General features: G+C 37.7%; 2 protein-coding genes across 3 annotated transcripts; both read left to right on the forward strand.

Moving 5' to 3' along the window:
- The first annotated feature begins 1,439 nt into the window (after positions 1-1,439).
- Positions 1,440-20,246, forward strand: cbwd (COBW domain containing). Of its 2 annotated transcripts, none has more exons than XM_047381699.1 (16): positions 1,440-1,597; positions 1,848-1,960; positions 2,662-2,748; positions 4,306-4,402; positions 5,206-5,297; positions 7,244-7,303; positions 9,900-9,937; positions 10,602-10,648; positions 11,426-11,512; positions 11,613-11,657; positions 12,196-12,252; positions 16,371-16,422; positions 18,008-18,076; positions 18,179-18,244; positions 18,351-18,477; positions 20,104-20,246. In XM_047381699.1, exons 2-16 carry the CDS (start codon positions 1,861-1,863, stop codon positions 20,175-20,177), a joined length of 1,098 nt encoding a protein of 365 aa, XP_047237655.1. In that variant the 5' UTR covers positions 1,440-1,597; positions 1,848-1,860; the 3' UTR covers positions 20,178-20,246. The 2 variants fall into 2 exon arrangements, with proteins under 2 accessions (XP_047237655.1, XP_047237656.1); XM_047381700.1 differs by having other exon boundaries at positions 1,464-1,597; positions 1,852-1,960.
- A 90-nt stretch (positions 20,247-20,336) lies between these two features.
- foxd5 (forkhead box D5) lies at positions 20,337-25,655 on the forward strand. Its single transcript, XM_047381698.1, has 2 exons — positions 20,337-20,623; positions 22,453-25,655. Exon 2 carries the CDS (start codon positions 24,141-24,143, stop codon positions 25,440-25,442), a length of 1,302 nt encoding a protein of 433 aa, XP_047237654.1. The 5' UTR covers positions 20,337-20,623; positions 22,453-24,140; the 3' UTR covers positions 25,443-25,655.
- The last annotated feature ends 288 nt before the right edge of the window (positions 25,656-25,943 follow it).

Below are 25,943 nucleotides of genomic sequence, written 5' to 3' on the forward strand. Positions count from 1 at the left end.
AGAAATGGAATAAATAATAAATTAATAAACACAGCTGTAATAAACTACACTGACCTGCACTGTATGTCTATGGTTTATCCAAATAGCATTGCGTTGACTTGCATGAACCACATTTTAAGGTTTAATGTCAGTTTTGAAATAACCTAAATTCAGTTTTACAGAAAATTAGACTCCTCCAATGTTATGGCTTCTACATGATAATGGAGGAGACAGCTGACTTAACAACAGGCTGTCAATGACACTATCCACAAACAATATAAACCACAAAAGGTATTTGCTAACAAAGTTGGCCTGTTCTCTGTATTGAACCATATTAATGAAAAGTTGAGGGGAGGAAAAAAGTGAAAAGTGTGATAGAAAGAGGTGTACAAGCAACAGGGATAACCCTAGCCTTGAGAAGATTGTGACATAAAGTCCATTCAAGAGTTTGTGGGAGGTTCACAAAGTGCACACTGCAGTTCGAGTCACTTCGAGAGCCACTCGGCCCAGATATATCCAGGACTTGGGCTACAACTGTCACCCTTTTGCAGCAGAGCCTGTTGCTTGTGGTCTTACAAAATATTAGTTTATGATTATAGCTTTTTCATGCATAAAATTCATGTATATTAAGTTAATTATATTTGTGGCTTTATTGTACTTTCTACATTTATTTACTATCCTTATTTATTTTGATTCATTTCTGTCATCTATTAATTTTATATCAGTTATTTGAATTAAATGCATGCTTGCTTTTAATTTAACTTTTTTTTTATCGTCCTTTGATTGTTAGGGTCTTAGTTTTAATAGGATTTTATAATCTGTGATGCTTAATATGTTTACATCTGTCTAATGTCCACCAAGGTTAAATTAGATGGCATTTCTTCAGTTATCTCTGTTACATATTTTTCTGTGCATTTCTTTCTCGCATTTCACTCTCATGTTTCTGTCATTATTTTTATTTTCTGCTGTCACATTTTGTTTGTTTGTTTTTCATTTCTGTCTTTTTTTTTATATGAAGCACTTTGTGTTTTTATCATTGTAATTGAAAAGTGCTCTCTACATATAGATTTTTTGATTGAGGAAATAACTTATAAAAAATAAGTAATAAAAAATAAAAATGATTCACTAAGACCTGATAAGTTAAAATAAACAATAGTGATTCATTCTAATTCAAATTAATTCTAATTAATGATCTCAGTAAGATTATTTGAAATGTATCTGTCGCCATCTTCTGGTTGATGTATGTCACTGCATACCCTGTTTAAGTCCGTTGGTCCTACCAAACTACTGCAAGTACAAGTGAAAAAACCGAAATACTCATTTATATGGTATCGCAAATACGCTGTGATTGTTCATACTTGCTGCTTATTTTCATCTTGATGTGAGGAATAACTTTATTAATTTTGTAGTTTGTAATTCTGGAACTGTAAAAATAGAAGGAAAAAAAGCGGAACCATTGCTACAGCTTGAGGATTTTACCGGACTGTAGTTAGCGTTGCACTCTGTATTAACTACAAGTCGAGGGCTGTAAAGCTCTTTCTGGGAGAAAAGTTGTCTTCCGAAGATTTCTTTTTAATGTTTTTTTGTAATTTAAGAACTTGTTGTGTTGCCTGAGCAGGTAGGATAAACTGGCTATACGCTGTTTAGTATTAATATTTAAAAATTACGTTAGATTCCGGCAAACATAATGAGTGAGGTAGTTGTTTTTGTACTCAACCTTGCCTAGAATTAAGTTATAGAAAGAGAAATCCTAATTTCTAGTCAATATTATAAAGATCTTTAATCCATTAAACCTGGTTTATTGGATTTGCATTTCTAAAAGTTGTTCCTATCACATCTGATCCAGATTTTAAACACATTATTCCCAGTTAGGGTTATATAATGGAGGAGGAAGATGATTGTCCAGAACTGGTGCCCATCGACAGCCAGGCTGGTTCACCAGCTCGACAGATCCCCGTCACCATCATCACCGGCTACCTGGGTAAGATCTGGACTCACAGCTGTAATGAGCCAATAAGGGGATTAAAGGCTCAGACAAAGCTGCAAGATTGTTAACTCAGACTGTTTTATATCATAGGTATAGCGCTTAAATATCCATACCCCTTGAACTTTTTCATATTTTATCAGTTTACAGCCACTAACTTTAATCGTTTTTATTGGGATTTTATGGGATGGGCCAACACAAGGGTATGCATGGTTGTCTAAAATGTTTTACACATAACAATATGAAAAGCCTGGTGTGTATTTTATCACTATTTTCAATTCTTGCCACATATTCTGGACTGGATTTACTTTTGGATTTTGATTAAGCCATTCAAACACATGGATATGCTTTGATCCAAACCATTCCATTGTATCTCTGTATGTTAACTGGTGTTGACTTGTTGGAAGGTGAGCCTCCACCCCCGTCTCACTGTGTGTGTGTGTGTGTGTGTGTGTGTGTGTGTAAAGCCTTATTATGAAGTTCTCAACTCCAAGATGTGTTGCTGCAGCTGAATCATTTCAGATAGGTCAGAAAGAGGTGTGAGTACGGCAAAGATTGCAAAGCAAGTTTTGGGTAGTATCATTAGAGTCACACACTAAGAACAGGGAAAGAAGGATTAGGGGAAAGAAATTCAAAACTATTTTTCCTTTTCTGCCTGGTTCCCAATTTTAAACTGCTATCTCAACATTTCTTTACAGGAGCTGGGAAGACCACACTGCTGAATTATATCTTGACGGAACAACACAATAAGCGGATTGCAGTCATTCTCAACGAATTTGGAGAAGGTAAATGAGAAACAGGAAACGGAAGTTAAATCTAGCTGAAAACATGCACAGCCTGCTCTGTAGGTGGTTAATCGCATGTTGCGTTTGTCCCATGCACAGTTCATGTGCAAAGAAAGAAGTTCACAAAATTATTGGATATAAAACAAATTAAATGGATTCGAGAGTTAGGTTAAAGTTAAAAACAGGCAAATGGAATAAGGAAATGTACATGATTGACATACTAATGTTTGCTTACACGATTATATATACAACTGTGGTTAGGAGCATGAAGTTTACGTGAGATTCTTATTTATAATGCATGGATTGGATGATATGTACAATGTAAAGTAATTTAAATCGTATCCACCCAGAGAGAGATGCTGCAGTGTTTAAGACATGCAGGGCAGGTTATTCTTCATAAACTAAACTGTTAGTGGGAAAAAGCTGTTTTTATTGCTATAATGTTCTTTTATGCAGCCTTTTCTGAATACAACAGGTCATATCCTTGGTGCAAGGGGTCTAAAATATTCAAAATGTTCTCTTCTGTTTCCAAAACAGAAGAGTCTGGAAAAGTCTGGAAAAGAGTAAAATTTGCTTTTACAATTTTTTCATCTCTGGATAGAAATGGAAAACCTAAATCGAGCATGGAAAAATGTTTGAGTGTCCAGTCTATAATCCTTATTTTGTCATATAGAAGAAAAAAATGTTTTTTTGCATAGATTTTTATGAATCTCTGATTTACCACATAACAGTCTGAATTAGAGCTGGAACAATAATCGGATTAATTGATTATTTAAATGATCGTCAACTAAGTTAGTAATTGAATAATCGTTAATTGGAGTGTAAATGAAAACATGTCATTTACTGACAGAACAACCCACTCAGAAGTAATTAAGCCATGAATGTACAAAATATATATATATTTTGCATTTAAGATGAAAAACCTTCTTTTTCTGTAAATAAGCTCTTTCCAGAACTTAAGTGGCATAGCTCTAACTTCACCTGGTTCGAATGCTGTAAAAATTGCTTGTTAAGCACCTTTTACTATTTGATTATTAATTTGTTAACTGGAAAAACAGTCGACAGATTAATCGATTAGCAAAATAATCATTAGTTGCAGCCTTAGTCTGAATTTCTGTCAAACTTTTTTTGTTGGCCTGTAGACCCCCTAAGATTTGGGTTTCAAACCGGACCTGTGGTACGTTTTACAAAAATGTTGACATTAACAAAGGTTGTGCTTTCACGAATCTGTATTTGGTGTTGGATAATCCAGTCCAAATTTAACAAGTCTAGGTGCCATAGAGTTTAAAATAGAACTGATTTGAGTTAATCCAGTTGCCAAACAAAACCAAAAAAAATCTGTTATCAGACGTTTTTTAGCACTCCGCTGAATCGGGCTTACTTATTTGTGGAACACACAGATAATAAAAAATCCACCTTAGTAAATGCTTTGTGCTGAAATGTCCTGAATGTTTAAAAACCGACTGAAACATTTTGCAGTTTTAATCGAAACTTGATAGTATTCTTGAAAGCTGCCTGTCCTCTGTTTCCCCCTGCACCTCCCTCCTCTTCCTGCAGGGAGCGCTCTTGAGAAGTCACTCGCAGTGAGCCAGGCAGGGGAGCTGTATGAGGAGTGGCTGGAGCTGAGAAATGGCTGCCTCTGCTGCTCTGTTAAGTATGTGCTGGAACTTCAGATCATTTCAAATGTATTGAGGAAGTTTCAAAGTTGTTAGTAGTGCTTAAAAAAACAGACAAATGAAAATATTTCTAATTGTGTTTATCAAAATTTGAAACAAATCTTAGTCTGGTTTACATACATTGTGCATTTTATGTCACCGGTGTCTTAATGCTGTTTAAGAAACATGTTTACCTCCAGAATTGTTGATTTGAACGGTTTCTCTTGGCACAAGCCGCACAAGTTGACACCAACAAATCTCTGAACACCTACTGTTTAATTCAACTTCCTCGGTTCTCAGTGCTTGTTTCTAAAATACTCAGACTTGTGCAGCTATGAATAAATATGGTAACTCTCCATCTTAATTAGCAGACATGGCCTAACAGTAGAAACATCCAGTGGTACTGTAGACTCTTAATGAGAAGAGCGGTCGTCTTGCAATCCCAAGGTTGTGGGTTTGATTCCAGCTTCTTTCTCTCACATGTCGATGTGCCCCTGGGCGATGCAAATATCTCTCTCTCAGCAGACAGCTACAAAAGCCTCTAGTCTCTTGTTAACAGGTCTCTCTTGTAAATGGGTCTCAAGAGACTTTCCTGTATAAATAAATAAACATTAAGCTTCATTGAACTGGTTTGAAAATGACTGTAACCTGTTTGGTGTTAGATTTTAAATCTACGGTATATCTTAGATTTTTTTTGTACATAAATCTTCTTGTTTTAATTCAAAGGTAAATACTTTAATTTAAAAGACTAAGCTGCTTGTATTTTTTTTGTTTGATATTTGATCTTTTCTTTTTTCTTTAGAGACAACGGGCTGAAAGCCATTGAAAACTTGATGGAGAAGAAAGGAAAGTTCGACTACATCCTTTTAGAAACAACGGGACTTGCTGATCCAGGTAATACGCATCAAGCTGAATTCATACATGACTTCTGTTATACATTTGTTTTTCCTTATAGACTCGTCTCTCTTTGATCCCTGAGCCCTTTTTTGCCCTTTTTTTTGTCTTCACAAATGTATTTGATCAGAGATGTTTTCATCTCTACTGAAGAACGACTACTACAAAAACTCTTCCAACCCACAGGAATACTCAATTACTCTTAATAATTAATAAAACCCATATTTTTATCATTGTTATTTGGCAAAAATGACTAAATTATTAAAGCACATCACTAAAGTATGAATGTAGTACATTTAAAATTCATTTAAATAATTCCTTAATGTTTTTAAGGTACAGCGCCCCCTACAGTTATTAGTACCACTGGTAAAGATGCATCAAAAGACATAATAAAGAGTTTTTATTTAGACTTGAATCTGTGTTTAGTTGGCGTGTTTTGTTGTCTTTGTTCCACGTCACATTCACACATCATGAGCGTTCTAGATGTGATGATCAGATGCAGAAAAACTAAACTGAAAAACACTTGAAGTGCCTTTATTTTAAAGGGATCAATAGGGCTGACATGAGTGATTTTTAGGGAAGGATTTAAAGGGAAACAAAACTTTGTTTTAACATGGAATTGTTCCCCATTTTGGGTTTTTCATATTGATTCAGTGTTAGATTGTTGCAATAAAAGATGAATTTATCCTCACGCATCACAAGTTGTGCAAGAGTTAAACAAAAGGAAAAAACAAAAGTGTTGTCTTCTTTTTAGTTCATTTTAGATCCACCGTTCATAAAATTCTTTTTCTTTGTTGTTTGTGTGTTCAAATTGGTAGTTCCTCCAGATACTTTGTAAAGCTCACATTAAAAGTTGGACATTTTCTGACAAGCTGAAGATCAGACTTGTGTTGCTGTGACAGGAACATCAAGGGGAAGCCTGGAAAGCATCTAACTGTCCGTTCTTCTCTTTGTTGCCTATCTGGAAATCAGCTTTAGGCTATTAAAGGGCGAGCATTGTGGCGTGTCGCTAAGTGACAGGTGTCAGGGGGTAGCGTCACAGGCAGACAGTCGCTACTCGAGCTCTCGGTCAAAGCAAACAGAGCAGACTCACACTGGGGCTGTCCTCGCTCCTCTCCCTCGTCATTGGCTCGTTATGGACCCCGACAGGCCTGTCATTGGCTCCGGCAGCTCTGTCAGTCATAGAGACTCCCAGGAGGATTCCCCTCTGTTCTATCAAGCAGGAGGTTGGATGAGTTATTTGAAACATGCCATTCAAAAACTGTGTTTTCATTATGCACCCTTCAAATATTCGCAATTATTACTTATCCTTTTGACAAAAGTACAAAATTGAAACAAACCAAATATACCAGGAGGACGTGAACAATTGATAGGTTTGAAATTGCTTTCATCTGCTTTTCTGAGCTCAGCCTGGAAAAATTGTTTAGAGTTGAAAGTCTCAAAGTAGATTGATTTCTAAATAAAAACAGGCAAACATCAAGTTTTCTTTCATCACTTTGAGTGAGCTTGAAATAAAACTCACGTTTCAGTTTTCTTTCTTTTTGCAGATGTTTTTTTTTATTGTGTTAACTGTAAATTTGTTTAAGCATTTTGTTTGAAAAAGAAGCACAAGAAGGCATTTTAATGACTTATGATGGCAAACAAATCTGAATTCTGAAACTAATATTAGTTTTTTTAATACTTTGTTTTCTGAGGTAATGAGTACACATAATTTCAAACAATAAAGCTGTTCGCTGTTCTTTTATATAGATGAGTGAGAATTTTATAGATTACATGTTTTTACAAATGGAAAAAATTGAATCTGCATCATTTAATCTAATTTAACCTTAAAAAGATGCATCTGTTCCTAAATTTGTGAATTAGATCTCCTTTTTCACCCCATGTTAGATGTGTATCTCCCATTTCTCCTATCTTCCCTATCCTAACATACCAGCTCCTCTTTGCAGGAGCTGTGGCCTCCATGTTTTGGGTCGATGCAGAGCTTGGCAGTGACGTCTATTTAGATGGTAAGAATTTTCAAATGTCTGTTTTGGCGTTTTACTGCCTTGTTTTGTATACCCCGTTGAAAAGCCCGCTCTTCTTGGCAGAATTTGTGATTCCCTGTTGCAGTCTGGGCTTTTAGGCATCGTCTGCAAATTTTCAGTGTGTTTTTTTTTTTTTTTTTTTTTATGTGGGGAAGCTGCAGAACCTTAATGTTAGCCTGCTTCTTCCTTTTAAAAATCACTTTTTATTAGTTTTTGGTATTATTGTCCTGGTTAAACAACCAAATGTTTCAACTACATAGTTCAGGGTTCTCTCTCAGCTCTCTAGCTTAAATTAATAAATTACTCAACTGGCAGCAATCTTTATCGACTTAAATACAAAAACTCCAACCTGACTGTTAAAACCCAAACTGTGTATTTTCTAAAAAGATGTAGAAAATGAATAAAATTTATATTTTTAAAAGCACTGTTCTAATGAAAGAAATACAGAAATCAACATAATGGAGAAGTTGTATCCACATTCTAGAAAACATAGGACCAAATTAGTGTTACAATTTTTCTGAATAGTTAAATAGCATTTTATTTTCTCCTTCTATAAACAGGAATATCCCACATTTAGTAGTTTTTTTTTTTTCTCAAATTCAGCTCTTTACTAGGTTATTTTTTGCTGCCTATACCTGATACAGACAAATATGAATTACGGTTTGTGGATATTTTATATATATTTTGTAGGAACTAATACAAAGAGAAGATAACAAATACATTCCTGCTAAAACTAAAGAATAACTAAGAAATAAGGTACGTATAATGTTTTGTTTTTTTCTTTTTGTAATCACCGTTATTCCCTCACAAGAAACATTGACCGTACAAGAGGATAAAAGGGAGATTTTCAGTGGTGTGTGTGGTTGTTGTACAGAAAATGAGATCTGACGCATCCACGGATCAACGCTAATCTAAGAGGCTGCAGCTGCAACAACTGCTGCAAACAAAAACCGTCTCCCTCACCTGCAGCGCCACTTGCCGAGGTCACTTACGGGAGCTAAAAATAACACATGGATGGCAGCATAACGTTCACAATCAATTTAAATGTGAACATAGTAAACGTTGCAACATAAACAGGCAGGAAACATCGAGTTTCACCAAAAAAATAACTTTAACTCACAGACCGTGACTTTGTGCAGCGTTTTCTGTGGATTACAGACTTGCATAGGTAACAGGTGTTCTACCAAAAGACCACAACCCGACCAATACATTTACTGCAGCTGGTTGAGGAGCACCATGGTTGGAAAATGCAACGTGATAGCTCAGTTCATCAGCACTCTGACGTGCACCTCTAACAGCTTCTGTAGTTGATGTTAATGGGCTGGCAGGGCTTTATTACACATGAAAGCCGTTAGATTTTTAAATGAAGTAATATCACAAACAATCATTCGCCATCATGTCAAATTGCTGCCAAACTGAACGCGACCCTGAGCGGTTTTATTCGCCATGTGCGATGTGCCTAACGCTAGCTGGCTCCCTGGAAGTTGTTGATTCCGGTTGAAGTTGGAACTTTTAAAAGATAGTCCTCTCTCCTTATCCAGTGTGTTCAGTACACCAGTACCACTTGTGGTGAATCAGCCCCCAGTATGATGCTTCTACCACCTTAAGTAAGGTGTTCTATGTGAAGGTGTCAGTTATGGTGCCTGTGGTTGTTCTTTGGTCAGCGGCAGCTTAGTTTGTGCCAGGTTTAAGCCTTGGTGGTTCCTGTGTTGTTCCTGAAAATAAATCCTAACCAATTTTCCTTCTTCGGAGGGGCGACAGTTTGGGTAAGATGTTTTGGAACCTGGACTCAGTTGGCTGTTTCAACTGGACAATGATCTCAAACACACATGGATGGAGCAGGCCAACATGAAGCTTCTGGAATAGCCACACTGTTAAAAATATGTGGACAATCCACAAAGAAACGGACCTATTAAAAGAACCTTTTCCATTTCTGCCAAGCATTGTGTTTAAATGTTTAGCCAGAATTACATGTGATGCATGTTTATGACTACACAACGTATGTAAGTTGAGTAGAACGTGCTAAAGAACATTCAAGTATTTTGCGTATATTTAAGCCAGGACCCATTCTGGATAAGAGGAAATCAAATAGATTTCAACTTGAGCACACAGATATCATTTTTAAAATTCGTTAAAGTTGTAAGTTGTGGCTCCAGTTAATCCAGAAAAGAACTGCTCAAATAAACAATTTAAATGACATTCATACCCACTATAAGTGAATGTTAACCTCTGGACTGGAACCATAAACCCAAGTAACCTGAGCTGTTACAGTCGGGCCAGAATTGTAACTCAGTTTTTATTACATTATATTTAGTTTGCTCTGAATTCTTACTTTGTGAACCTGTAAAAGTGCATTTTGGCAGTGCAGTCTTATTTTGTTGAGACATGTTTTCTTATTTATTTACCCGTTGTTTGAATGAATGCTCAGCTGTCCTCTCTGTTGAGACCGGCTTGTTCACCAAATGTTCTGTTTCAGAGAAACACAGCCGGGCGCCGAAAGGCAGTTTCAGTTCAGAGCAGAAGGCGTTCAGATTGTGGTGCTGCGATTCATGCATTAATCCGTTTTGCTTGTCTATAGGCATTGTGACGGTCATTGATGCCAAGTACGGGCTGCAGGTACGTGATGCAAATATTTCTTTATTGGAACCGTTTATTTGAGAGCTGATTATTCTGCTGTAAATCATTTTGTTCCGTAGTTTTTCCAAGGAAAACTTTGAATTTAACTGTGAAATAAGAAAAAAAAAAAAACAGCGATTTAGTTGCAGGTTTAATCAGGCAACCTGAGAACATTTGGTACAGTTACAAACATAGCTGTGACTTTTTGTCTATAGGGGTCTGCTAAACCTCTGAGGTTCTTGTCCCCCCTCCTTTTAGTGAACAAACACATCCTGCCTCCTTTGTGCTACTTAAAAGGAACAAGACAAGTGACACCCAGATAATGGGCTCTAATTTAGAGGTGTCATGCTCAGTGAAGTGACACATTTCATGGCATTTGAGCGGTTCTGTCCTCAAACTGTTGTGAAGCGAGATGAAGGAAATCCTGACGGAGAGAAGAAGGGAATCAAACTCATGCTGACAGAGTAATTGATATCAGAGGGGTGACCATTGTAATTGCCCTGTCACCTCCGCTCACCTGCCTCCCATCTCATTTATTTTTTGAAATATTGGTCTACAAATAGGAGTGTTGGTGGTTTTCAGATGGTTGGAAAATGTCCTATGATATAGTAAAATGAATCTTGCAACTGTTACTGTAACATCCCCATCATTTCCTCTTTCATAGCAACTAAAAGAGGAAAAAGCAGATGGACTCGTCAATGAAGCAGCCAGGTATGACAGCTGACGTTTATGTATTTTTGTTGCACTTGTTATTTAAACAATAAAAGGACAAAAATCTATTTTTTTTTTCACAAAGTTGAGCTCACTTAGTGATTGTGCATCACACCAGTTTTTTATTAACAATTAATAAAACACTTTATTTTAATCAAAAACTAAACAGCAATAACTTTATATTAAAGAAATGCCAATAAAAAAAAATCAAGTAGCTTTTGAAATTGGCATCTAGAAATAACGTTTTTGATTTCCTAATCAAAAAGACTAAAGATCTCGTTTCCGTGGTTTTTCCATCGGTTTACCATCTCCAAGAGTTTGCCCTGTCCGAATAAAAACCTTTCTGCCCCCTATTAATCCGTCTCGCCATAGAGACAACCATGCAGAGTTTCTTTTTTCAACCTGCAGTGTTTTTCTCGGGCTCGCCTAACTCTTCCTCTCCTCAGAAGTTACCACTCTTCAACATGGGAGAGATTAGAGAACATGCAATTCAAATGAGGCATTTGTGTGTTGATCTTCATAAGTTAGAAATGGAAAGAAAAAAATAGAATCCTGCCTAAATTTATCCATGTCTATATTATGAATAGTGGTTAAACGAAAAGAAATCTGTCTGGAACTGTGGCTACTGGGCCAAGGACCCAGGTTTATCCTGCCACGCTGGCCCATTATTACAGCTAGAAAAAAAGAGTGTTTCAGAATTTTATAAGGAAAGGTTTTGGAAAGTAAGGCAAGGAAAAGGAAAATGTTCAACTAACCTTTCATTTAATATCTTCTCAGACAAGTTGCTCTTGCTGATCTTACCATTATCAATAAGACAGATCTGGTGGAGGAGGAGCAACTGAACCAAGTCCGAGACACTGTCAGGTATAACTTCTTACAACCAACCCTCCATTGGTAGTGTGGGCTCAGAAGTAAGGCTGAGCTGTCATTTCACTTGATTGTAATTTATCTTTTCTCAACTCAGGTCTGTGAATGGTCTTGTTAAGATTCTGGAGACCCAGAGATCAAGGTATGCCACTTTTTTACTAAAAGAATACAGGGTCATTCTCTAAAGGTTAAGTAGCTTTTACTGTGGTCCAGATTTCCTGGTGTGTTATCATAACGCCTGCTCAGATCTTTGTATCAAAGATGAAGCAGTTCACACAAGGAGACGTGCACATAAGCAAACACAAACTACAGCCCCCTGAGTATAAACATCAACCCCACGTTGGAGTCCGGTTACCCACCAGTCTTTGCTCTCTGACCCCATGGCCGGCCGGGCGGCTCGATTTTGAATGTGCGTGTACCTCGCAGAGGCCTAACACAAGGTGGTGTAAATGAAATGTCTGGGTGTGTTTGGGTTGTGTGCCGCCCCCCTGCAGAGCTCAGACCTGAGTGAACAGATGAAAGGCTGTGCAGCGAGGGGTTAATTGAAACAGCATTGTGAAAGCATTTGTCATTGGTTAGTTCACATTATTAAGGGTTAGTTTAGCACCAAAGCTGAAATTACTCTGGTGGGATGCTTCGGGTTTAAATTAAATGGGAGAAAAATGTTATTGCTTTTGCAGGGTGGATCTCTCTGAAGTGCTGGATCTGCATTCATTTGACTGTCAGGATGGAGCAAAGTGAGTTGAATGTGTCACTTTAATTTTATTTCTTTTTTAAGCACAGAAAATGTATCAAATTTGGTCATTTATTCACTACTTAATAAAAAAATATATTAGCAACAGTTCTTCATATGAAAATAACTAAATAAAATAAGTAGGCTCATTAGAGATTTGCAGCTCAGTTAACTGTGTACAGACAAAACTTACAGAAATATTTGTTCTGCTGCGTCATTAACTTAGCGCTTCGCTTTAAATGTCATAAAATTTAACGGTCAGTGTTTCAGCTGCTTTCTGTGCAGCTGTGTCCAATAGCTGACGCCAGTCAGGGGAACACAGGGCCCAGAGCCGGTCATGTGACACAGACAGGGAGGTGCAGCAGCCTTTCCAGTCTCTCTTTCACAGTGAATGGGTTGGTGATGGTTGGAAAAACACTTAACAAGTGGAAACCCAGAATTGTTAGATCCACAGTATAATGAGTTGTTTTTACATGTGATCTATTTAAGAAAATGTCTGCATGACTTACTGAGGTCGTGGCTGCCGAAGTCAGAGATGGTAAACCAGCAACAGGTATTAGTAGTAGAGTCTCGTCAGTGACATCATTGTTTTCTTCATTAGTCTCTCCTCCATTTTAAGCGTCTTTGTAAGATCTTGTTCTTGTGTGGTATATCAAAGTTCATCCAACTCGCCAAATATGTAATTGGCAAGCATAGTTTAAATGTGTGCTGCATGAAACTGAACAAAAAAACATATATAAAATCCAACCAGCCCCTTGCGATGGCAAAATTAACCACATTGATATTGCCATAAAGGTTTTTAAACATTATGCAGCTCTACCAATTTATTTAAAATTCCCTTGATCAGGACCTGTGACCCTATACTTGGAATCTAATTTGAACATTACAAATATTCGTTGCTTAATCAAAAGTAGTTTTAGTATAAGTGAAATATACATTTCGGTTTTTGTTAGCATTTTTAAACGGGGAAAAAGTTGATGTGACAAGATGCTTGATTTCCTAATTTATCAAGTCAGCAACAGTTTTTTTTTAAGTTACCTTCAATTTGTGGCAACAAGATAAATTTGAGAAATGCTTTAGAGCTAAAAAAGAAAATTCTACCTCCGATGTTTCTAGTACATCAATATTTATATTCTGATGCTTTGTATTGTGCAACCTAATAATGTAGCATTCTTGTAAAACTTGCAGGGTAGAAATACTTATAGTCCATTGTTAGCTTTTGTTACTACATTGTCTGAGTTTCATTCACAGCAGCCTTTGATGCTGCTGCCGTGTTTCTCTCTAATTAACAGACTCCTTTTTTTTTTTTACTGAGCGCCCCCCCCCCCCCGTCACACCGCAGGACGGTCATCATATTGAATCCCACAGCTGAATCTCATTCTCATGAATAGAATCGGTGTTCATCCCTTCATGTGAATGAACCGGCCGCCACGTTAAAGCTCCCTTACATGCCCCGAGTCAGTGTCTCTTGCCCAGCTGCAGAGGATTAGAGCTGTGTGTGTCCACTGGCACCCAGCGAGCCCCCCTTGTCCCTACAGATAGCTCCTTTCCGCTGCCTTTTGAGTCGTGGCCCCTCCTTATTTTCAGCCCCATGCTGGCCGTTTGAAGCGCCCCCCTTCCCGCAGCTCTGCCTGTGTGGTACTAACAGCACGGAGGGCTCAAGCAGCTGGACACAACATTTAGCCTCCATGTGAGGTCAGAGGGAACAGGGGTAATAGTTTGTTTGGGAACTGTGGTCAGTATCCAAGAGGATTTAATTGCCATTTCTAAAGCATTCGCAAGTCCATTTAGGGTTGTCATTAAGCACCGACATAGCTATGAGACTAAATACAATGAGAAAAACTTCATTTGTTTTGCAAAAAAAGGGGAAAAGATAAAAGTAATGAGAAAAAAACCAAAGTTGTTTTTCTTTATTGCTTTTATTTACAGCAACTATAAAATGTTCTGGGATGCTAAAGCTACTTAAGATACCTGACGAGAACCAGGACTTGCAGAAAAAAATGTATTCACCCACACAAAACTTGGCACGTAATGCAAAACCTACACTTAAATTGTAACAATAATTAATACAACTTTAGGATTTGCTAAAAAAGCGTTCAGTTTAAATCAAACTGTCTCTTTACACTCAAGATCACAAGGTTTTAGAAGGCTAGAGGAGCTTCTTAAACAATAATCTATTGTCTGATTTGTATGTTTTCTTTATATTTCATAAAATGAACTTTGTCTGACTTGAAGTGCTCCCATAATTACAGATCATAACTTTAAAAACGTTTGTAGCCATGGGTTAGGTTTATGCCATGTTTGTTTTGACAGAGAAACCTGATGACTGGAGGCGAACATGATGGACTTCTTCTTACAAACAGCGGTCGTCAATTTAAAGAAAAATATAGGAAATAAAAAAATAAAGAAATTAAAGAAATTAAATGTCAGCTAGCAGCAATTATGCAGGAATATTTTAAGTGTCCGTCAGTTACTCCAAGTGGTCATGGCAGCGAAACTATAAACCTCTGTTGTAAGAATAATAATTTTTTATCTTTCTCAAAACTGTCCTGTGAATTTTCTACATCTGCTAGAATGAATCTGACTGGAAACATCAATTTAAAATTTGAATAAACTGCAATTGATCTAATATGATATCAGACCAAAAGCCACTTTTAACTGTTAACTATCAGAAAAATGTAGCTTTCGAGTTCAGTGTGGTTAATCATTATTTCTTTTGTTGCATTTGACTTGTACCAGGAAGTTATAAGTTCCAAGATGAAAAAAAAAAATGTCACAGTTTTGACTTGGAAAGTTTAAAGTCTCGAGTTTAAATTCAATATGTCCACTGCGCACATAAAACGTAGGAAAAGTTGCATGCATAAACAGTTTATTTGTACTTCTGGTGGTTTGCCTGTCATTATATGAGTAGGGAGAAATAAATGTGTGCTAGCAGTTGACACCACAGTGATGACCTAATCTCACTGGTTATCTGACTTGTTAACTAGAGCGCACTTGAATTGTGTCTTATGTCATTCCCAGATCCAAGTTCTGACTTCAGAAACAAACCATCAATTCTGCGCTTGGTGACTCTGCTGCTAACCCTAACATACACACTGAAACTGGCTGCAGCAGCTTACAGGCTTAAAGGGAGATTATCCTATTTAACTCGCCTCCAAGGTAGCTGCCAGCCCACCTCCTAGCAGAATCCCTTGTATTTTACAGTTCAGTGTAACATGCACTGCCATTTACTGGCTTTTTTTGTAGATCTCCAGTTACTGAAGAGTGACCAGACTGTTTGCGTGTGAGACTATGGTGTGTTTTTATCCCTTGGGGTCCATAAACTGAGATGATGTAACATCTTTTTTTGTTTAGTTCTGTTTTTCTAGAGTCAGCAGGACAGGATGGACCGGTCGAAAAAGGCTGTGAATAAAACTAATTGATCTGTGAACCCGTGGTTTAAGCACAGATTAACCCATCTCAGTCTTTAAGGTCGATGAGGATAAATATGAAAAGAACTAAACCACTGCTTAAATTATGCTTCAGTGCAATGTCATGGATATACCCACAAACGTAAGAAAATGCAGAATCAGCCTTCTTGAGAAAGCTCTTAAAAATGACTTTCAGTTGTAGGAAAAAGCTACAATCACTTGCAGTGATCTAGCATAAATTAATTTAAGAGACTCCAGATAAATGCTTTAAAAGTCCACTTTTAAAGCCGTCTGTTCTGTTCTGTTTCTGACCCACCTTGGCAGTCTTTCCTCTGTGATTTGGCAGCATAACCTGTATATTGCTTTGGAAAACCCAGTCAGATGCGCTATTATAAAAATATTAACATGGTTTCCCCTAGGCATGGTTGCTCAAACACAAAAATAAAGAAATATATAAAAACGTTTCAAAAGTCGTGAGGCCCTTTAAAAAAAACAAGTTAATTAAAAATATTACCTAGCTAGCATCTTTGTTGATTCAAACAGCAAATGAAACATAACATGATGTTTAAAGCTTAAACAACATTATTGATCACAGAAGTTTGATTTAGTATATGTTGTCAAGTTAATAACTCTACCTCTACCTTTTAAACTACTTTGTTGGGTGGAACTTTAAAACAATTCATCTTCTCTATTCATTTATCTGATCTGAAAGGCTTGCTGAGAAGCTCCAGCTTGTGAAACCTACCAGACCACACCTGGACAAGGTTTGTATGCACCAATCAGAGTTTGCTTTGTGCATCTCTGAGGGAGTTTCCATGTTTTTTGTTTGCTAATTTATTTTAGCAGATCATTTCCTGCAGGATAAAGGGGGATGCGCTCTCCTTGGGGCTCAAACAGAGCACTGCATTACCCTAAGGCTGCGACACCATAGTGAAATCTCCCGCCCTGCTCTTTTTTTGTGTTGCGATCAACTTGAGGCTTTTGATGTTTTCATGTTAAATTACAAATAGAGCCAATTTGAGCTGAAAACAACCTAACCCTTTGAATTATGTCTAGACTGACTTGAATTTCCCGGCCTTATAGGGAAATATAGAGTGGCTTGCAAAAAATGTTCCTACACCTTAAACTTCTTCATATTTTAGCAACTTTGAAACAACAAGAAGCTGCCACCACCATTTTTAACTGTGAGGATGATGGGTTTTGGATGTTACTTATGGGTGGTAAAATAGAGTGAGGGGGATACAGACTTGGAAGAAAATGTTCTACAAATTTTCTCCCACGTCACAAATATACATTTCTTTGTGTTTATGTATCACATAAAATGCCAATAAAATACATTTAATTTCTCTTGTAGAATTTTGATAGTATGTGGAATGTTCAAAGGGGATTGAATATTTTTGCCCCCAAAATGTTTCTTTAAACATTTTGGGGGCCTTTTCTTTTCTGCCATCTCTTTAATCATATTTTGCAGAGCCTTACCACACCACAAGACTCTCTGCTACAATCAGTTGTGTTTTATACTCGTTAGCTTTTATCACAGGATGAGGACAGACAGGGGTTGTTTGGGTGGGTAAATAACACCATTGTTTGTCTGTTTTCTTTCGGGTTCCTTTTCCCGCATAAAGCTCAACCGTCCCTCAGACCCCCCTGACACACGACCACACCTCCTCCACCACTGTCACCATCACGCTTCCCTTTTCATGTAAATGAGAATGCTGTTTTTTTCTGTTGTTATACCAGATGACAAGAAAGTGTGTAGCCTTAGCGCCTCAACCTCCCCCAAATATCTGCAAAGTGTCCTTTTAAATGTTGTGAGGAAGTATCGAAGAGGGAGGGAGAGCATGTGTGTGAGAACGATGGAAAGAGCGAGGCACCGTCGCTAGGTTTCGGGTGCCAAATTGGGCTGTGGGTTTTGACATGTTCATTGACAAAGTCCTCAGCCGGGGCGTAAAAAATGCATCTTTTGTTCATCACTCACAATTAGTCTCAGTAAACTGAAAACATCTTTGTAAATTAAATGTTGTAGCTCCTCATCAAGGCCTGAAAATAAGATTCCTAAACCTTTAAAGCGGCGGCGCAACAACCACTGTATCAAATGCAGTTTGCACTACTTAGCACAGTTAAAGCTTTGCATTTCATATGGAAATATTACCATTTCGTCATCATGGTTTCCATATATTTTTTTTTAAAGAATTTAAATCTACTTTATACTATATGAAATTTTGTATGATTTCTCTAAAAAGTAAATATAATACCTTCTGGGCATAAGAAGGATAATGTAATATCTATCTATATATATATATATATATATATATATATATGTATGTATGTATTTTTTGCCATCTCCAGAGTATTTTAACTGTGACGTTTGAGGTACCTGGAGACCTGTGTGAGGACGCCCTAAATGCCTTCATCCAAGTAAAGATACAATCTATTATTCTAGTCCCTGTTGCCATTGCTAATTAGCTCTGGTGCCATAGCACTCTTTGAAAAGTAAACACCCATTTTCCACTGTCACAGGATCTGCTTTGGGAGAAGAAGTTCTGTAACAAAGCAGGGGAACCCATGACCGTCATCCGGTTGAAGGTACAGCAGAGCACAATAGTTCCCCGGTGGTTTTATTGTCTGTTTACCAGTTAGACGATCCATTTGTGGTAGCTTAATGTTTTACTTGTGACTTGTGTGTTTTCAGGGTATAGTATCGTTTGCAGGTAAAGCCCACCAAGTGATGCTGCAGGGGGTCCACGAGCTATATGAGTTTAATGAGACTCCACAGCTTTGGGAGGAAAATTCACATACAAACAGGCTGGTCTTTATAGGTAGCCGAGCTCACACGCACACACACTTACACACACATTTGTCTTGATGTCATTTTTAGAGATTGTTGTCAGAAAAGAGATCAACGTTGCTAATAAATTCAAAATTGCTTTTTGGGTCTTCAATGAATTTATTTAACATGTTATTTTCGACTTTAATTCAGAATCATACATTTTATTAGTTTTCTTAAGAGTCTTTGGCTTCCTAAAAGAATTCACACTCAGGGGTCCTAAATGATAATATTAATATTAGCATTACGTTATACACCGATGAGTGTCTTCCAAGTGGTTCGTAAATTGAAACCACACTCCCTTGAGTTTAGCTAGGTTTGCAGGTACAAGGCCTTGCAAAAGTATTTAGACCCCTTGAATGTTTTCTCATTTTGTCATGTTACCTTCACAAACTTTAATGTATATTTTAACTCATGGCATGGAGAGTACCAAACAGAGAAGCAGCCAAGAGGTCCATGGTGACTCTGGAGGAGCCGTGGATCTCGGGAGAATCTGTCAACAGTTAAAAACCAAAAATCTAATTCAGATGTATTGTTGCCATTCCACATATATTACATAGTGTACAAGATTGGAATGAAATTACAATTCTCAGGATCACAGAAATGTGCAAAATCAATAGGACAAAAATCAGTTAAAGGCTATAACAGGTTGCATTTTGATTAAAAGAAACCTTAAAAAATTGGATTAACATATGCTGTAAAAACATTGAACAATTTAAAATAGTGCCCTGAGTAAAAGTAGCTAATTAAAAATTAATTTAAATCTGGCCTTTATAGAAGAATGGTAATAAGAAATCCCTTTTGCAGGTTGTCACAAACCAATTTTGAACTTTGCTAGCAAAATGCTATGTGTGATGAAAACCTGCACATAACACTGAACAGCTTATTACCATAATGAAACATGGTAGTGGCAGCATCATGCTGAATACAGGCCATACCTCTTGGCAGAGGTTCACCTTCCAACAGGACAACAACGCTAACTCAAGTTTATTTGTATGGTACATTTCAGCAACAAGACAATTCAAAGTGCTTTATGTGATTGGAAAAAAGGAAATTGCAGTGACAGAAAACATCAATTAGAACATTGCAGTGGCATAATAAACAAAATTAACAAAAAGTTGCACTACAGACTAAAATTAATAAATGCACTCGATGCGTTTAGGCCCATATTTCCTTAATATAAAATCAAACGTTTCTCCCTGGGGAGGAGGCAACTCTGTAGAGCTGTTCTGGTCCATTAGACCCATCAATAATGGGGGAATATTGCTTTCAAAATTGGTCCACGTCTGGACCAAGAGTCAGACACTTCCTAGTCCTCAGTACCTTCCTCCTAACTTCTTCTAGGAGCGCCCAGCTCAGCCACAGTCTGTCGCCGAGGGGTCCTTTACAGTGAACTACAATAGAGTAGTGTTTTTATCCATTTCATAGTTAATCTCTACTTTGAATTATCGCAAATTCCCCAAAATGCATTGAAGTCTGTGATTGTATTGAGTCAAAATGTTAAAAGTGGAAGGAGTGTGAAAAACTTTGTAAGGCGCTGGTAAATGTTTCATGATGTGATTGTGTGTCTTTATTCTGCTGTGTTAAATCTCTTTTTTCACTTTACTCTAAATTGCAGGAAGAAATCTGGACAAGAACATTCTGCAGGAGATTTTCATTTCTACTGTTGTGACGAATGGAGGAAAAAAATAGTTTTAAGCTCCTCTGAAGATCACAGTGGTTGATTGTGAAGTAAAGGTTATGGCAGATTTCATAAACTGATTCTGTTTCTCAGACACTCTTTTCTTCGAATTGGAAGTTAGAGTAAAGATAACTGTGTTTAAAACTTCTTTAACCTGTAATTATTCCTGCTTTAAAAAAAAAACTAGAGTAGGAAAAGGTGGAAGACCGTTACTATAGAAAATGTTTCAACCCCTCAAACCACTAGGATTTAAGAGTGTGGTTAACATATTGTGCTTTTTAAAGGTGGCTTTAAATGAACCTGCTGGTATTTAAAATTCTGATACACGATTGGGCTTGCATCCATGTGTCAGACCTTTACCAATTCTGTCTTGTTGAATTAATTTAAATAAAGTTTTGTTCTAAATTTGGTATTCTGTCACTTTTTTGTTCCAGCCTCACAAAATGATGACAAACAGGTTTGTTTTTTAAAGAAAATCCTTTGACCAAGACAAAGTGTGCTTGTGTAAAAATGGGGAACTCACTATTTCGGTGTCTTCAAAGTGTGAAAAGTCTTCAGGGAGGTCTTTGCACTTTTTTAATTTCAAAACAAAATTAAAAATTTTATAAAAGTAAAATGTCAGATATATTGTAGAACTAATGAATCACGATCAAAGTCGCAAGTAAGTAAACAGATATAAACATTGTGAAAATATAATTCTAAATCTGTTAAAATGCACTTCAGTCATAAAACAAATAAAGAAAGGAACATCAGATTTATTATTACTAATGCTAAAATCTAAACTAAAATGAGAAAAAAGAATACAAATTGGAGTCAAATGAAAAAAGTACCAAACAACACAAAAATTACCTTCAATTTGCCGAAAAGATAAAAGACAAAAACTAAAACATGGGTGAGAATAAACAAAAATTCGGCTCAAAATATCAGTTTTAATTGGATTTAAAAAAAAGCAACATTCTCAGCGGCACTCAGGTCTTCAGGAAGGCTGATCCAAAGGTGAGGGCAGTAGTAAGAAAACAATGAGTTTCAGCTTTTACTTAAGTTGTCAGCAGAAGACCTGAGAGATCTCCTGGGCTTGAAATGTAAGAAGCAAATCAGATAAACTGTTTTCAATAAAAATATAAATACCTTTAAAAACCAGTAAAAGCATTTTCCTTGGAGGATCAGAAAGCACAGCATTACAGAAATTATAGTCTCTTCATTAGACTGAGAAACTGTTGTGCAGATGAGAATATGCGCTCTGTGTAACATGTTTTAAGGGGTGTAAAAAATGCTTAGAGATGATCAAATATAACGCCACCATTCTTTCTTTGATCTGAAAGGTTCGTTGCCAGTGTTCAGTGTTGTTGTGTGAGTTTCTCTATCAGGTCTGTGCCTATTACTAAAACTTTTGTTTATTCCTGATCAATCAGAAGGAAGGTTTATGCCATCCAAAGCCTAATATCTATTTGTAGTTAAAAAGCGCTTTAATTTGGTGGTGACATAGAGCTGTGTGTCATCTGCATAGCGATGAAACTAATTCCCTGTCTTAAAAGCAGGGGACCTAAAATTGAGCCTTGTGGGACTCCATAGTGCAAACCATAAGTGTATTGTCATATTACTTATGTTTACAAAGGATTTCCTGTCTTTGAGATACAAAGTGAACCAACTGAGAGCATTTCCAGAGATTCCAGTTAGTCTAAGCCTATCCAGTGAAATTTTGTGGTCAACAGTATTAGATGATGTACTTAGATCTTGTTCTATCACCATCTTCAGCACAGCTGTTTTTGTAGTTTGACTGGATCTAAAACCTATATCTCAGAAATGTTGTAAATATTCAAATTGTGATTCAACTTGAAGTTTGCCAGTCATGAAATAAGCTAAAACTATCAAGCATAGAGGCAGCAAGTTTTTTCTCTTCAGATGTAGTCTACAATGGTCAGCCTTATGGAACAAAAGCCATTCAGCATGACCTTTCTAAGGAGGAGAAGGTTTTAAAACGTAATGCCTGGTAGACCATACCTGTTTCAATTAGAAAAATAACTCTGCCAAACATTCCGATTTCAATCAGTTCAAGACTCTGGTGCTTTTAACAACAACAGACATGGATTCAGGAGTAATATTATGCCATTTCTTATACTGGTTATATGTTTGTCACAGTAAATAATTTGTCTCCTTATCATGGGAGCCTTTGTCATGTGAGAAGAGGCCCAGTAGGAACTTGGTGGAGCTGTCCCACTTTATTTGCAATGTAAATGTTTTAACAGCACGTTTCTTGATTTTTTTTGTTTTTGTTTTGTTTTTTAGGACAGATCCGCTGTTGGAGCGCTTTGCTTTGTGGCTGGCTCTGCCTCTTCAGTTCCGTGTTCCGAAGCCGTGCCGTGCCGAGCCGTGCTGTTAAAACGCAGAGCACATCACGCAGCTGCGCCGTTTCCTTTTCGATTCTCATGCTGATGGCCTCATTTAGGGCAACTATTGCCTCTTTTCTCCGCTGCCTGCGGGAAACCCCAACCCACGGCCATTTTCATGGTCACACCAGCCGCGGGGCATCCAGAGGTGGCAAAAGTAAACGCGGAGTTTTTTAAATTTTTATTTCTTTTATCACGAGTTAAGTGTGGGGTTGTAAATCCACCCAGAACACCGCACGGTTGAAAACGCCGCCGTGAATACAATAAAATCTACATTAGCTCGATGCGAGACTTTGATCTAAGCTTATAAAAATAGGATTTAAAAAAAGTGTCATGATGTCCTAAATGTTCTTTAATGTGGGCCTACAGTATAGGCTGCATCATTCAGTGGCATCAGCTGAATCTCCAAGGCGAGGGGGCATTGGCATTTTCTGACCCCCGCCACTGCCCCACTGGCTAGACAATCTTGCATGTTTTACTTTATTATTATAAATTTAAGAGAGTAAAAGACAAGCTTTGGTTAGTTGTCAATTTAGTTAATTAATCAACCAATTAATTAATTAAAATATGCTTGTCATATTTTTTTGTTTTGTTTTTCAGGGCATGTCATTAAATAAATGTCCCTTCTCACATCACCCACACCCTTTTTATATAACAAATAAAGGAGGCAAATAATTTCAGTTGAGAAGGCTTCGGTTGAACATTTATGTAAGGTTCATTTACCTAAAAGCTTAACATTTCAAACACTACATTTTGTAGGGGGCTTAAAAAGCAGGTGCTGACACATAACCCAGCGGTGTCCAAGCTGCCCACAACCACAATTAAAAATTAGGCTTTTTTAATTTTATTTTTAGGGTGATATTTTGTGACAAATGAAAAATGTCCTTTTGTTCTCATAGTAATTGCATAGTAAATAGAACCTCAAACATCCAGTAACATTTTACTCATAAATCAGACTTGCACCCTTTCATTAAATTTGGGTAAAGATATGAAGGGTTTTCAAAGAAGGAATGTTCTTGTTATTGAGCATACATTGTTCTTTCAGATAAAGAAAATACAACCCTCCACCCCACCCAGAAGAAATTGGAAACTATATATATATATTTTTTTTAATAACACACATTAGGACCCTACAATGATTTACAGATTCCTTGGCTAAATCAGCTACTTTGTTGGTTTCCTAAAATATTGCATGTTTACTTTATTCCTGAGTGCCATAAAACACACAAATGTTATATTTATCTCTTAATAAAAAAAAATCTAACTTGTGACCTTTAAGAACTTTCAACTTTGATGACTTTGGCCTTAGTGGCAAAAAAGTTTGGACATAACTGGTACGAGCTCATTTCTGAGTATTAGGTTGTTTACAAGGATCCTAGAGATAATCAAGTATTTGTTTTTTTTTTTATCAGACCTAAATTTCAAAGTTCTGTCATAAAATTTCTGTTCTTCTCACCCTTCATTATTATTAGTGACCCCCATCTGGCCACCCTTTATAATACTTTTGGATGCACCCCTGTTTGCAATTAGTTTCCTTTTTTCTTGTTTCAAGCTCTTCCCTACTAATAGGTATCCTAAACCTAAAGAATGGGCCTTTCGCAGCAACCATCCATTCCCCCACCCCGTCGTACTATGCCTCCCCCGTGGCGAGGGGGCTCTGATAGGTCCGAAGGATTAATGGGACTGGCCTGCAGGAGAGAAGCATCCCTCTATATAAAACCTCTGCGCTCACTACTGCGAACAGTCTCATCTTTGGACAGCCAGACCACAGACGCGTTGTTACGCACGACGCACCATTACGCTTGTTTTGGCATACAAAGTTTAGGCGCGAACATGATTCTGTCCGGTGAATCTGAATCGCCTCACCAAACTGGACTGTCCGTGGAAGAGAATGAGATTGATATAGTGGGAAATGAAGAGCCTATCCTCCCGCTAGTGTTTAGAAACGAGTGCTCCACGGACGCAGGATCCTCGACAGAATCTGGTGCGGAGTTTGACTCCTCAGAGCCTGACTCTTCTGGGGAAAGCGAGAGCAGCTTCTGTACGGACGCTCCGACGCCCAGGAAGGCTCAAGGCAGTTCGGTAAAGCCTCCCTACTCCTACATTGCCCTTATCACAATGGCCATCCTGCAGAGCCCTATGAAGAAGCTGACACTGAGTGGCATCTGCGACTTCATCACCAACAAGTTTCCCTACTATAGAGAGAAGTTCCCCGCTTGGCAGAACTCGATCAGACACAACCTCTCCCTCAATGACTGTTTCATCAAGATCCCAAGGGAGCCTGGGAACCCGGGCAAAGGTAACTACTGGTCTCTGGACCCTGCATCTGAGGACATGTTTGACAACGGCAGCTTCCTGCGCAGAAGAAAGCGATTCAAGAGGAACCAGCCTGAATTCAGCAGGGAAGGATTGTTTTACTCCAGCCTGAGCAGCTACAGGCCGTACGGACAGCCGTATAACGCTCAGGGGCAGGTAAACCTCATACCTGCCTCTCCTGTTCGGTACATACCACTTCAGGATGGCACCATGATGCCCCCCTCTTCTTACCACCGTTTACCGCATGCCCTAAATGCTCACGGGAAACGCAGCGGGCCCAAAGACTCCAGAGCGCAGCCGTGCGTAAGAGAACCAAAGTCTGACGCTCATGCAAAGTGCTCATTCAGCATTGACAGCATCATGAGCAGACCATCACCCATCAATCCACAAAACCCACATCCAACCCACCCTCTTCACAGCGGCCTAGAATTTGGCCATTTGATGTCAAACTCAGCGGCCCGTTTGGTACCAGCTCTTCTGCAGCCTTTAAAGACTCCTATCTGCCCTCCTGCAATGCTGAGCAGTGCTCCTTTAATAAATGAGCATCTCATACTCTCTTATCCTCGATGCTGAGGCCACCTGAAACACTTTACAGCCTGATGTTTTGGTCTGTTTCTTAAAGAAATACTTTGATTGCATGATATTTATGTGCGTTACCTGTGTCTTTAAAGGGTGCAATGTAAATAAGATGAGTGGTAATATATCTGGAACATTGAATGGGGATAAAAAACAATACTTTTATTGTTTTTCTACAAACTAGGGTGTTAAAATAAAGGTTAAAAAATGTGTTTTGCTTGTGTGATGATTTTTCATAATCTTATGGTATTAGGAATACAAAGAGCGTGTAACCATGCATTTATGATTAAAATTCCTTATTAGATTCATAAAATGTGTATTTTTCTGAGTTGGTCTTAACTTGGTTAATATGAAAAGAAAAAAGGTAAGAAATGTTAGAAATAGATTTGGTGCATGGACTACTTTAGAATAGAATAGAATAGAATATTTGTTTATTTGTCCCACAGTCGGGGAAGTTCAGTAGCAAATGGTCAAATGGAAAACACACAGATACACACT

The sequence above is a fragment of the Girardinichthys multiradiatus genome, chromosome 12, assembly GCF_021462225.1.
Source record: "Girardinichthys multiradiatus isolate DD_20200921_A chromosome 12, DD_fGirMul_XY1, whole genome shotgun sequence".
Classification (NCBI taxonomy): Eukaryota; Metazoa; Chordata; class Actinopteri; order Cyprinodontiformes; family Goodeidae; genus Girardinichthys; species Girardinichthys multiradiatus.